We start from the raw sequence: 15673 nt of genomic DNA, 5'->3' as shown, positions 1-15673 counted from the left end.
AGTGTACCACCCACACTGGATGGACAAGGTCATTGCACTGTTCCATCCATACTGGATGGACAAGGTCATTGTACTGTACCACCCATACTGGATGGACAAAGTCATTGAAGTGTACTTCCATACTGGATGGACAAGATCATTGAAGTGTACGCCTCATACTGGATGGAAAAGGTCATTGCAGTGTACTACCAAACTGGATGGACAAGGTCATTGAAATGTATGCCTCATACCGAGTGGACACTTTCATTGCAGTGTGCAACCATACTTGATGGTTGTACCACCCATAATGGAGCGACAAGGTTATAGCAGTCTACCACCCACACTTTGAATTTGGGTATACATCTTTTTACACAATTTTCATATTTTTTTAAAGATGGTAACTTTGTAATTAAATGATCAAAGGTTGTGCATGGTGATTTATCGTAAAGACACGAAGATTTAAATAATTCGTGACCTGCTAACAATTAATCTTTATAACTAATGGCTACTTCATAAAAGTTTATCTTGTCATAATAATCCATTAAATGACAGAGCGAACAGTATTTATGAGTGTAAAAATATATAATTATGTGTTATGCAATACACAATTCATTATGATTGATAACAATTGGGTTGCTATTCATCGTCAAAATATGCACTTTATATGATACAGACAAAGTAAACAGTCGGAAATTTTAAATTATACCTATAATGTCAGACTTAAAACAGATAATTTGGAATGGGATTTGATTTATAATTCCAGAGATGTAATACTAAGTTTAAAAAAAATGTGTTATTATGTCTTTTCTTTACACAATTGTAGACAAATTGTAGACAAATAAATTTACCTTTTTACGAAATTGTCTTAAAAAGATTATTTAATGGTGAATAGTTTCAAAATCTATGTACTGGATATGAACGATCTACAAAAGCAAACATTTTCCCGTAAAAAGTACTATTTACCGGTTTATATATAGGTTCAAAAACTATTTACGTGGAATGAACTATTTACTGGAAGCAAACATTTTTCCGTACTTTCTGTATGATAATACACTTATTTACTGTCCATTCGGACAATAGCAAATTTAGTGTCTCCCTCGACACCAACTTTTTCACTCCGTTTCGCTTCGGGAAATAGTTGAATTCTCGGGGAGAATAAACTTGCTATTGTCCTCATGTCTTCATATTTAGTAAATAAGTGTATGATAAGGAGGGTGTGGAATGGGGTCCTTCATTTCTGTATTCTCTTTTTAGACCATTTTTCTGTACTTTTTTATAAATTTTGTCTGCTATTCTCTATTCTTTATAAATTGTGACTGCTATTCTCTATTCTTTATATTTTAACACCCCATTTTTCTCTATTCTTTATTTTTTTGGTTTGCCCCTCATTCTCTATTCTGTAAACCCCCATCCACACCCACATAAGGTTAACGTTTTAAGGTAGACATTGTCGGATCCAGAATTTTCCAATGCCCCCTCGCAATCCTCGGAGGGAAAAAGGGAGGTCTATCGAAAAGAATGTATAAAAGCAGGGGTCAATCAAAAATTAAAATATAAATCCCCTATAAGGGGAGCGCTTGCCCCAAATGGACCCACCCGTCCTGGTTGATATAGATATAAGGTCGAGAATGATGCTCCAGGTACCTTCTGTTCAGTTTAAGCAACGAATGCATAAACAGTTGATGACGCGTGCCTTTTATGATATGCGTATGACGCTTTGTGATAAGAAAATTTATGGAAGAAACACAACTCCCTTAACTAGTAACACGGGACATGTCCGTGTGGAACTGTGTTTCTGTTATCCGGCTGTACAGGGATGAGCTTGGGTGTATTATCAATTGTACCAGAACACAGTCGACCCTACTGTACAGTGGATGCTGAGCGTTGGGGAAACAGATCAAATACCACCAAGAAAGTTTTTGTCAAGATTAATTGAGATATGTTCAAGTTCTGACATAGTAAAATGTAAATCAAGTTATATAAGTGTTATATTAATGGATATATTGACTTGCTTTATCTTCACTGTTATTAAATATGTAAGATATTGTGGTGTTATGTCAGATATAAGAAATTAGAGGCCCTACTGAGATGGTAAATGGCATATAATTATTTCTCGTAAGTGGTAGATTTAACTTTTTTGGTGTCAGAAAAGTCAAACAAGAATAGTCTGTGGTTTTGTCTTAACTTGTTTACTGATGAAATCGTTATTCACCTTTAGTTAGAAATATAAGTGATAGATGAGGATCTAGATGGGGGATCCTTCATTTCTGTATTCTTTAATTTTTTATGTCATTTTTCTCTATTCGATCATATTTTTTGCACATTATCCTATATTCTTTATATTTTAGCACCCCATTATGATTTGTTTATTATTTTCTTGGCCTTTTATTTTCTCTATTCTTTATTTTTTTGTCCATTTTGTCTGTTGTAGTGGTCCATTATTTTCTATTCTGTAAGCCCCATACAGATTCACATAGATTTATATTTTTAATGTTGCAGTACATTTCTCCAATCTCTCCCACGATAAGATTGAACGAGTTTCTGCTATTCACATTTATGCTAAATTATAGGCTGATGTTGTTTATAGAGCTGGTAAATTTAGAAACGATTCATATTGGTTGCTGTTTGTCGCGTTTTCCGTTTTATCATAAATCATGTCATTGATATTATCTTTCTTTTGAATTGTTTCCCATTCTGCCACGATGAGGCCTTTTAAAGCTTACTATACTTTATGGGTTGTGCTAATTTATGAAGGTCGCACGGTGATCTTTGAATCTTTTCTTGGTTTACTTGTATACGTTTGTGATTAGGTCAGTTTATTGGAAACCACTAATGGTATCTCAATGATATTTGGTATGAGTAGTTTACATTCTTGTCCTTTGGTCTCTGATGGATAGTTTTCTCTTTGGAAATCATACGACATCTAGTTATTTTTATATTCCATTGAGCACGATTTACGCAGATCGATAGCATTCTTGTCACTTGTGTAGGAGACGGAGGATGTAGGGGATCAAGGGATGCTATGTTTTTGTCCCTCTTCCACTTTTTGACAAACAATCTTTGTTTTCACAGTTGAATTGTTTTATATTTTTCATATCGGGGCCTTTTATAACCGACTATACGGTATGGGGTTTTTCTCATTGTTGAAGGCCGTACGGTTGCCTATAATTGCTTACACCCACTTTATTGGAACTTTGTTGAATAGTTGTCTCATTGACAATCATACCTCATCTCATTTATTGGCAAATAAAAAATGAAATGATAGAACACACCGACTTATTAAACTATAAACATGACAAAAGTTTGTTATTTTGTTGTGTTTTTTTTTTTTTTGGGGGGGGGGGGGGGGGGTTACCATTACAAGTTTGTTCTCCCCACATCTCAATATAATCCTAAATAAGTTGCTGAACTTTCAATGGTAATTTTTCATAAATGCAACAATAGCGTGCTCTCATCAAGTGCGTGAAGTCGGCAAGCAGTCGTGAGATCCCCGTGTGGGTTAAACCAAACAAAATTTGCTGCTTCTCCGCTATGCATGCGGCATTTAAAGATAAGAACAAAGAATGGCGACTCGAAGTCAGAACAAAGTGTCCATGTATAGGTAGAGTTGCCTCCTCTAGACAAAATGTCCAGGTAGGATGACATGCCTTCCTCTAGACCGAGTGTCTAAGTAGGATGACATGTCTTCCTCTAGACCGAGTGTTTAAGTAGGGTGATATGTCTTCCTCTAGACCGAGTGTTTTAGAAGGGTGGCACGTCTTTCTCTAGACCGAGTGTTTAAGTAAAAAGATGACATGTCTTCCGCTAGACCGAGTGTTTAAGTAGGGTGACATGTCTTCCTCTAGACCGAGTGTCTAAGTAGGGTGACATGTCTTCCTCTAGACCGAGTGTTTAAGTAGGATGGCATGTCTTCCTCTAGACCAAGTGTCTTCCTCTAGATTTCTACATTGTGAATTTGCGTGTTAAAAATCCGACCCAGCGCGTCGGTCTGATACAAAACAGGGTTCATATTTAGGTCACATTAACACGTTCTCGTCCTGATATGCATGTAATATTTGCCACTGGAGGTTAAACACTTATTCACCATCAGCATGAAGATTATATATAGTTATCTGTATTTCGAAGGTTATATCAACGAGAAAGGATTCATATACAACACGCCAAGGCATATGTCAGGGTCTGGATGGGGTTTACAAAATAGAGACTATAATAATAGGTCAATTCTACAGAAAAATGGACCAAAACAAGAAAGAATAGAGAAAAATAGGGCAAAAAATAAAGAATAGCGAATAACGGGGTGCTAGAATATAGAGAAAAGAGAATAATGGGAAGATGAAAAATTACCTAAGAATTAAAGAATACAGAAAAGAAATACCCTTATCCAGACCCTCATGTGTATGTCATCGAATTTGGCATTCAACAATTTTCAAAATGACTCCCAAAACAAACGTAAAACGATTATGAAGAGGTCGAGTTGAACATCGAGCAAACAAAAACAATGGCAGAAATTACATGGCCAACATCTGCTTAGATAAATAGGATACACTGTAAAATTTTTAAAATTATCTTATCAATTTTTGAAATCTGGTTTAATATTCAAAATGTATGACTTTGACGAGTTTTCAAGTGAGATGAGCGATGTATGAACAATGAATAACTACGAACAATGCAGCAAATAAATTGATAAACAGAAAACAAAACAGATATGCATGTGGAATACACGTGTTGAAACAATAACAGACCCATAGATAAACATTGAAAAGTAATTAGTTGATAGTGACACTTATCATCATACCAGAGCAGGAAACTGTAAAAGCTGGAGACGTTTATTGGACCGGTAACATTTAATTTATGACAGAATTCTGAAGAAAAAAAACCCCAAAAGAATAGAGAGCTTGCCTATTAAAACATTATGAGCATTGCAGCAATATATACTTTGATTCATCGGCATGCATTCATTCTTTAAAATCCAAATTAAAATTCATCGTCTAATCAAAAACCTACATATACATATATTGTGGTCTAGCCAATCGTTATGCAGTTGAATTGCCCGAAAATGTGTTGTTTTTATTTGATTGACAGACATTATATATTTATCATATATTTAGAGTAAATAACTCATAATTTTTACAGTATGATAATAGCATTAAATTTACGTAAATTCCATATTTTCCAAAATGTTGCTTAGCGGGCTGATATGAAAAATTTATCAACTGCTTCAGGCTATTGTCGCATGCCTTTCCGTTACGTTTTCGCATGGCATTCCGGCGTTACTCGGCAAATTCCGGAAAATACATCTCAATGGTACGTTTTCAGTTAAAAAATATAATAAAGTAGGGTACAAAACAAATATTAGGAAACCGGAAAATATATTATGTAAAATGCAATTAAAACAAATGATACAATAAATGCATTTTTCAAAGTTTTCAGTATAATTTAGCAAGTTACTTTACAAATGTTGACTTTTCCAAACAGTGTTCATTTTGTTTTGATTTTTTTTTATCGTGAATATAAAGATATATTAACTGTTGTGGCATATGATAGATAGATTTCATATCGGATGTATTACGTTTGGCGTCCGTCGTCCGTAAACTTTTCACTTTTAGAACTTCTTATAAGGATCAATATATTAAACTGTTATTTTTCTCCATTATTGAAGCATATGTTTAAAAGATCATAACATGTCATTTTTCATATCAGATTTATTATCAGCCCTCGAGCCTTCGGCACTTAACAGATAGTTTTCTCCTTATTTTTAATTTTTATTGCTGTTTATTATCATCTGAACGTCCTATAGTTATATTTTTTAACAGTCTAAGAACTTAATATATTCCGAAAGTCATAAAGATTCATATTTAATAGTAAAACATAAGGTACTTCAAAAAATAACATCTGATAGAACAGGCACCAACTATATTTATAAGAAATTCTTAATCGTATGTACCAGTGCTCCATGAATACGTAGAATCCATATTTTACACCCTGTTTTAAAATACCATTGAAAGACAAACCCCGATCAAAGATAGACATACTTATATTGTATTCTTGTATGATCGCTCTCAATTTAAGATTGCAGATCGGCTTTTAAGTGTCCTTAATTCTTTATCATGCAGAGAAATTGCGCGTGAAATCCAGCTCAATTGCATATGTTTTATACCGCATCAGAAATAGAAACTCGTTCAAACTTTATTTGGAAACAAATATAAAAAAAAAACTAACTACAGGTGTTGACCTGAAATCGGTCAACTTAATTACTTTCAATTGTATTTTTTAACGCGCTGTGACGTACATAACAGTTTTGCACCTGCATAAAGTCGACGAAGAGGTTAAACTTACTAAGAGACTTCTTCGTAGTAATCGGAAAGTAATTTAACCCTTTAAAACCTCAATGCGTGAAAATACTTCGAGTGATACAAGATTATACATGTCTGTCCATGATAATACGCCTGTATTGAGATGTTCAAGATTGCATAATGCGATTGCTTTCAAATATTTGGTAAATCGAGATGACTTTTCATGACCTGAGCCTCATCGTAACGTGTAACCTGGTTGTTAATTGACTAAGTATTGGTTTTAATGTATGTATATAATATTTCATATTCTCCTTTGATTCTAGAGGAGGTTTACACGATGCATTGAAAAATTAACTGGCATACCTTTTATCTTTCTATCAAAGTCACGAGGTCACGGGACTGAAATGACTGATTATTGAATTGCATGGCTAAATTGTGTATATGTTATTTAATTCTTTTTTTTTAAACATAAATAAATTTAATGAATTTAGAAAGAGAAACTCGTTATAAGGTAAATTTATTTGCCTTATTCAAGCATGCCTGCCAAGTTATTTAACAAATATCTCAATGTGCATTGTGCTTGTCTAAAAGTTAGTAGAAATTCTGTATTTTACAATGAGATCGGCTAGCACGTTATGAAAAACTTGTTAAATAGGAATAGGTTTTTATTCCCGTCATAGACATTTTTATTTACCCAAGATGCATCTGCGTTCCTCAATGCTCAGATGTAGCATTATCAATATTAAGCAAAGAATGGCACTCAAACCAGTGCTAGGACCGTCTTGGACTCACAATGAATAGTACGAGATTGCTCTGACGTCAGGAGATTTTTTAGGGACTATAAATATAAGTTGGTCCGTGGTCCCTCGTCCCCATCAGGTACCCAAAACGGCCGTAAGACGGACATCAGAACTATCTAGTGTGAGCTTTTGATTCATGTTGAAGGGTTCATTGTGATTTGAAGATGAAGAGCAGCAATTAAAGTTACATTCCTGTGATTGTGTATTTCAAAGTGCGTGTGTGAATTTGGTGTCATGATTTAAAGGTTTTTTTCCATTAAATGAGTGTTTGAATATAATTATTCAATGCATCTTATTTTCGTCAACAATTTCTCTCATTTCAAATTATATCAAGTTTATTGTGTTCGGGGTTATAGACTTTAAGTGTAGCACCTGTTATCCCCTGTGTGTTGATAAGACAGAACTAAATCTTTCCTTCTTATCTACTATCTTAATCTTTCGGATTATATGTCATTTCATTTCAGCAAGTATATATGTATTCAGTAAAGAAACAGAAAACTTTTCACTGCTAAAAGGTCGTATTAATTCGTGACAGAAAATATAAATGAGAAAAGGTCGTATTAAAACAGAGACAATTCTTAAATGCGTGTGGCAAACTTGATCATATGTATATTTGTTTATACTTTCTGATCAAAGATCACATAAAAATCCCAATGGATTTCTGAGGCACTTACATTTGCAGCGGATTTCCAACTTTTATCAACATAAAAAAAGTATACGAGCTTTAATAATATATAAAAGGAATCACTAAATATACTGGACAGTACAACTGACCTCATCAAACATCAAAACCCCGAATCCTCCGCGAAAAACGACCGTACAAACAAAGACAAACAATACAAAAACGGACAATAGAGGTCGCAGTTAGCCTCACCCTGACTTCAAAAACAAACAATAACGATCAACAGGAGGCGCAGTTGGCCTGAAAAACAATAACGAACAACAGAGGGCGCAGTTAGCCTGACAAACAATAACGAACAACAGGAGGCGCAGTTGGCCTGAAAAACAATAACGAACAACAGAGGGCGCAGTTAGCCTGACAAACAATAACGATCAACAGAGGGTGCAGTTAGCCTGACAAACAATAACAAACAACAGAGGGCGCAGTTGGCCTGACAAACAATAACGAACAACAGAGGGCGCAGTTAGCCTGACAAACAATAACGAACAACAGAAGGTACAGTTAGCCTGTCAAACAATAACGAACAACAGAGGGCGCAGTTAGTCTGACTTGTTCCAGGCACAACCTGTGGTGGTGTTGACTATACGACTATACGGTATGGTTTTTTTTCATTGTTGAAGGCCGTACGGTTGCCTATAATTGCTTACATCCACTTCATTGAACTTTGGTGGATAGTTGTCTCATTGGCAATCATACGTACCACACCTCCTTATTTTTATATTGAGCCAGTTTTACTAGCGTACAAGCCTATACCTTTTCCAGTCCAGACCATATCGTTACAATAAGCATAATTTTACCTGGACAAGAAGTTCTTTTTTTCTTTGGCTATGAAACATGTAATGTTTGTTGCTGAACGATAAGCAACTCACAGTATTTGTTTCATGGGACATGTAAAAATACTATGCATTAACAACAAATGTAGCTCCTTAAACCGAGGGCTTATATATTCACCTAAGTCCGTCTTTGTTTAAAATTATAAAAGAATAGAGAATAAGTGTCAAAATAAATAAAGAATTAAGAAATGAAGGACACTAATCCAGACCCTCATCTATCAATGAATCTGAATAAATCTTTATTAAATGACCCGATTCAAATTTCTTTGCTAAATACCGTATGCATTGATCAGAATAGTTTTTTTCTGTTGATATCTATAGTCTTAATCAAACATTTTAACATGTTCAAATTTAAATCTAGTTCAAAGAAGATTTAATAGTTAATTAACCTGTTAACGACATAGTTAATGACCCGTTTAAATACTTTCAATCTGTGAGCGCAAGAATATTTACAGTTTATTAAAGAAGTATCTATTTTTATGGGTACATTACTCTTAACATAAGTCGACACATTTAGATAAATATCTAGATGCATTAACTATGGTATAAAAGTATAAGTTTTAAAACGTGGAAACGCGAATAAAGTACAAATACAAACAAAATTCTAAACAAAAGTGACATATTCAAATACAAATAAATCTACTAATACATAAAAAAGGTCTTTGAATGACTGATTCGTGATAAAGAGTTGTATGTCAAGATAAATTTTGAACAATAAAAAATGAAAAAAAAAGAAGTTTAAATGGATAGTCAATGAAGACATTCAGAGTTGGACTCAATTTTTATGAACAGGAAAATTGGTGTGAAAATAATGACGGAATGAGTTTGATACCAGCACTTCAACAAACCGGCGTGATTAGTGATTGTTGAGTCTGTTCGTCTGTTATCCGAAGCTTTGTGAGCTGACTTTAGTGATATTTTCATAAACAATGAGCACGTAATTGGCTTAACTTATGCACGTTTTGCTTTATTCATTCATTTGTTTAGTTTTTTGGTTTTTTTTTTGTCAGGGTAGGGGTAGTAGGAAGGGGTCATACATGCACATTATTTCAAAATTTTGTCAGGGTAGGGGTAGGAGGAAAGGGGTCATACACATTATTTCAAAATTTTGTCAGGGTAGGGGTAGGGGGAAGGGGGTCATACACATTATTTCAAAATTTTGTCAGGGTAGGGGGTAGGAGGAAGGGGGTCATATACACATTATTTCAAAATTTTGTCAGGGTAGGGGGTAGGAGGAAGGGGGTCATATTCACATTATTTCAAAACTTTGAAAAAGCGATTCTTGTCCATTCATAAAAGAGAACGCGCGAAAGAAAAAAATATTGATTATAATTTGCCCTAAATTTCTTGGAGGGTTCTTTAACTTGAGAGTATTTAGCACTTTCCCTAAAGAATGCATTGGATTAAACGCCTTCATTCCCACCAGACGATATTACGAATTTAATTACATCTCGCATAACCAAAAAAGGCTACCCTTACGAGGAAGTTGTACCCGTCAGACGGAGAAAGTGTGACCTGTTTCTATACCCAATGAACAAGATAAGCCATCTTTGTTAAGTCCTACATAAAAACCTTCACCAAAGAATAATTATTTGCACTATGGGCAGTTTTCATCTATTGTTTGCCAAAATTGAAAAGACGTATATAATCATTTGATAATAGCATATTTTTATGTTTAATACACCTGTAATAGTTGCAACTGGACATTAAGCACCAAGTAATCAGTCATCTGCTTCGTTGACCCCTTATTTAACCCGTATGCTAAGGCATTGCAAACACTTCCATTACCATATAGGGATATGGGGTTCAGGTCAATCTTCCAACATATTATTCTTGCACAACAAGCTGAATAAATATTTTGACATATACCATGGCTATGGCAAGCCGTTTTACTATTTATTCCAACTTCAAGATATCTAATAAACTTTAGAAGATATCTCATATAGTTTATAAGATATCTAATATACTTTATAAGATATCTTATGAACTTTAGAAGATATCTTATGAACTTTAGAAAATATCTTATAAAGTATACAAGATATCTAATAAAGTATACGAGATATCTTATAAAGTTGATAAGATATCTTATACAAACTAGATTATATAAAATATCTTATATATTATAAAAGATATCTTATATATTATATTAGATATCTTATATATCATATGAGATATCTTATATATTATATGAGATATCTGATATATTATATGAGATATCCTGAAGTTCGAATAAATAGTAAAAAGGCTTGCCATACATGGCACTCTACGGTCAGCAAATCAAGATAATTCAACCCCCAATTTAATTGATTTTTTAAAATTATTTTATATGTAAGAAGTGAAATAACTTTCTTCAAAGATCTAAATATCTTGTTGATAAATATTAATCTTATAGAAATGTGAGGTCAATGAATTTTCTTTTTTGTTCCCAAACGTAATACTATGCGCTAATAAATCTGATAATGTAAAGTGGACGATTATTCAAGTTCTTCTAATTGACAGTGTGGCCATTTTTATTCAAGTGTTAACACTGAACATGCATAAACAAACAGCAGAAATAACAAACTTATATTTTTATAATTGTATCGCATTCATAACATTGACAGGACCACACCAGAGAGGAAACGAATAGTCGCATTCATAACATTGAAAGGACCACACCAGAGAGGACACGAACAGATACAGGGGACCAGGGCTCTCGTCAATTTTACAGTGTATATTGAATCTTATAAGCCGGAACTGGGTTCCCCTAAAGGGAGTTATACAAAAGTCGTTTGTCAAGTTAACTAGAAATCAAAAAGTGTGTGCATCTTGTGTATAAAAGTGTTAAAAACTCTTAATCTGGTATACATACGTGGTGTTCGGATAATTAAGTGACTTAATATATATAAAATTTACAATCATAAGTTTTTGAAAATTTCCTTGTATTGAAAAACGTAAATATTTTGTAAATCAATAACTCTCGTCCACGGAAAGGAGAAACATCTAATAATTTTCTTTGACTATTTAAAATAAAATCTAGATCGAGATCTATAAGAATAAGAATAAGAATATTTATTGTTCTATTCCATTAGGCCCCTTGATGGGCAGCATGACATTTATACACATGCACAAAACAATACACTGTGATTTTGTAAAAAAGACCCAAAAAAATTACATTTAAATGAAATATTAAATGTTCATATAGTTATTAAGTTACAATATTTCTTCGTCTTATATAAATCATAGAATTGAGAATGAAACGGAGAATGTGTCAAACAGACAACAGCACGACCAAAGAGCAGAAAACAGCCCAAGGCCACCAATGTGTCTTCAACGCAGCGAGAAAATCCATTACCCGGAGGCGGGCTTCAGCAGGCCCCTAGACAATAATGTATACTATAGTTCAGCGAAATGGACGCCAAATTTCCTTGTATTGAAAAACGTAAATAACTCTCGTCTCCACCTTTTTTTTTTTACATTTTGAAAATTGTGAATTTTATCTCAAAAGTTGTTGGCTTCTACTTAATATTTATGACTTTATCAAACTTTCAAGAGACAAATTTTCGTATATTTCAGATTTAAGAAAATTAGTGAATAGAGGTCAATAACATTATGTATACAGTGTATATCTTTGAAGATAAGAAAACAACTTGGGTATATTTACTTAGATGATGTAAAAGCCATTCACAGAACCTCAAGTGTTTGACTTCCGTAAGTTTAAGACCAATTAAAGTCGTAAAACTCTTGCAAGACCAACAGCGAATTGTATCTTTTACATATTTTGAAGGATTCAAATTCTTATGAACTTTATATCTTTCCTTAAATAAAAAGTTATTTCGATTATAAAAATAAATGACAGTGAGTGAACTACAAATATATACAAAGTGAGCTTTATGATGGAAAAGAGGACGTGAAGCGAAAAACTGAATCTTTTTATATCAATAAATCTGTTGTCTTTTTCCTTAATGACCACTCATCCACGGAAAGGAGAAACGTCTAATAATTTTCTTTGACAATTTAAAATAAAATCTAGATCGAAATCTATATCTATAACAATAAGAATATCTATTGTTCCAATTAAGGGCCCTTGATGGGCAGCATGACATTTATACACACAATATAAAACAATACACTGTGATTTTGTAAAAAAGACCCAAAAACAATGAAATGTTCGTATAGTTATTCAGCTATATATATTTCTTCATCTTATATAAATCATATAATTTCTTCTTCAAAAACTCATCAGTGACGCTCGAAAAGAGCCAAATAAAGTACGAAGTTGAAGAGCATTAAGAAACCAAAATTCCGAAAAGTTTTGTCAAATACAGCTAAGGTAATTTATTCCTGGGGTAGAAAACCCTTAGTATTTCGAAAATAAAGTCAAATTTTTATAAACAATTCATTTATAATTATGACCATATCCATGGTAATTCATGTCAACACAGAAGTGCCGACTACTGGTGATACCCTCATGGAGAAACCTCCACCAGCAGTGGCATTGACCCAGTAGTTGTAAATATATTCAATTTGGTGCATTTTTCTGATGGACTGTTAATTACATGCTATATTTAAACTCCGTGTAAATCTACTATAATTTAATGTAATATTCGATAAGGGAACACTGATATGCAAGATAAAATTAATGTAAACAGCAAGTCTGCATAAATAGTGCATTTTACAGTATGTTTTCACTTTAGATAATATATACAATCAGTCCCCTAGAGGAAAGGCCTTGCGTGGCAACCAGTTCTACAACTTTTTATAGGTCGCGATGCGACATCTTAAGATTGCTGAAATTTTTTTGATATTTTTTTGAATGAATAGCGATTTGCCCTTTCTTCTATTTTACAATTCGTATTCTAAAAGTTTGTTCATAAACAAAATGTATTCAACACTGTAACCAATAAACGGAAAAGTATTTCGTTTCTAACAAAATATTTTTACACTTTTATCTTTCTTTTCTCTGAACTTTTTTTAAACAGAAGAAAGATTAAATCGCTAATTATTCAGTTTTAGTTAACTGTTAAGTCCAAAAATAAAAGTGGTGTTAATATTTCATAAATTTAATATACTAATTGTGATTTTCCACATATAAAAGATAAAATTCCCCCTCCCCTTTCCTCTTATTTTGATGGATATTTGTCCCTCTCTTAAATCGTACGGTCTGCTTATGTCTGTTTTATTCCATTCGATATCAAATTCACTATAAACAATATTAACTTATATGCTTGATAAAAACACATGGAGACATGCATGGCCTTATCTGCAAAAAGTAAAATAACAAAAATATCGAACTCCAAGGAAAATTCAAACGGAAAGTCCCTTATCAAATGGCAAAATTAAAAGCTCAAACACATCAAACGAATGGAAAACAACTGTCATATTCCTCACTTGTGTGTATTTGTAATTGGTAAAAAAAACTGTATAAATTTCATATGAATTAAACATGCATGAATTTATCTATATCTACTGTATAAATCACATAAGAGTTCGAAACCTTTAATAGTATAGATCCATATCATTTTTTTTTAATTCAAAACCTTTAACAGCAGATCCAAATAATTTTTTTTAATTCGTTGTTTAAACAATTTAATCATCTGTAAACTATACTGTTGACATGAAATTGACAATATCAACAAATCTAATTACATACTATTGTCAAATCAAATATATCAAACTAAAAATAAACTTACCGCACTCGTAAAACTCCCATAAGTTTAAAAACACAATTGACAACTTGCATAAAAGTAAATAAACCTCCATTATGAATGATGAGTCGAATGTTATGAATCCAAAATTGTATTTCAATCACAAATTCAAAAATATTTTATTCAAAATGTTAAGGTTTAAGTTCACTATCTTATTGGCGAATTGACCGTCTGCAGGGCAGACGACAATCATTTCAAATGCCTCATCTGTAATTTAAATATACCGGTGCAGCAACGAACACTTTCATCGCAATAAACACATTTTATTAAATGTCCAATACATTATCAAATTATCACAGGTATCCATTTCGAATGGGAGGAGTCGTCGGTAATTTCGTTCATCAGAAAAATAACCTTATACTTTACTGAATGAATCCAAATGAATAAGATGAAGAAAAAATTTGAGAAAAACTGAGAGGGCTGCATGGCGGATTCAAAATTTAAAAAGAAGTGGCAGGAATAACAACCTGGAAAAACAGGTGCTCCATAGTAAGTAATTTTTGAAAGTGTGTCCTTAATCTAAAAAAAAGTAATTACAAAATAATGGATTACATTCCCCCATACTTTTCACGCATTGCATTCGCCACTTAAATATACAAGAAGAAAAACGGAAAGAATTATTTTTTTCTTTGAGTACTTAACTTAGAGGCTACTATTAATTTTATGCCAATTGTCAGTCAGCACAGTACCAATTAGTATTGTATATCCAAACACTTCCTTACTTGATACGGAGGAGAAATTCGCACCGTCAGGAAATTTCCCACTTTTATATTTACAACTAATTTAAAATTATTCATTTTAGACTAACCCCCTTCCCTTTTACTATATATAAAACTGTCTTTTACAATAAAATACGATTTCGCCTTTATTATTAAATATGTATTGTGTTGGATTCACTAGGTTGGTGATGTAGATATTTTGCATTGTACCTGACGATTTACAGGTGTTTAATCCAGGTGCTTGTCAAATAACCACAGAAATTTTTAAATATTTACATTTTCATCTTAATAAATGTAAGTTATGCGTTTAATCATTTCACAGATCGTTTGTTAGTTGCAGTTTTATTATGTGTTATAAAAAGTAATTTCAAGTAATAAAACAAGATTATAATGTTAATTTTGGCAACCTGTAAAATGTTGTCAGGAATGGAGCGAAGTGAAACCGGAGAAAATATTTGCATGCAAATGTATATATTGCTTATCAATTGCTAAATGTCTATTTGGTGTCCATTAGCTAATTGGGAACCGAAGTTTTCAGGTTCTTAATTAGATATAACATAATATTCAAACATCTAATATGGCGGTTAAGACAGAAAAGAACTATGGCAGCTGAATTAATAACCTGGAGGTTACAGTTTAATCTGTTAGTAGCCATGTGTTTGCTCTCTCTTATGCCATGT

At 32.9% G+C, this 15673-nt stretch overlaps 1 protein-coding gene across 1 annotated transcript in view; it reads right to left on the bottom strand.

Annotated features, from left to right (window-relative positions):
* LOC127719131 (von Willebrand factor D and EGF domain-containing protein-like) overlaps window positions 1-14509 on the bottom strand; it is a 72539-nt gene extending 58030 nt beyond the window's left edge. Inside the window, exon 1 of the mRNA XM_052225156.1 lies at window positions 14260-14509. Within this exon, the coding sequence (XP_052081116.1) occupies window positions 14260-14329 (70 nt within the window). The 5' untranslated portion in view covers window positions 14330-14509. The remainder of the gene's footprint in view (window positions 1-14259) is intronic.
* Window positions 14510-15673: the final 1164 nt, after the last annotated feature.

The sequence above is a fragment of the Mytilus californianus genome, unplaced genomic scaffold (genome assembly GCF_021869535.1).
Source record: "Mytilus californianus isolate M0D057914Y unplaced genomic scaffold, xbMytCali1.0.p SCAF_10, whole genome shotgun sequence".
NCBI classification, from domain to species: Eukaryota; Metazoa; Mollusca; class Bivalvia; order Mytilida; family Mytilidae; genus Mytilus; species Mytilus californianus.
This window is presented reverse-complemented; position numbering and strand designations above follow the sequence as displayed.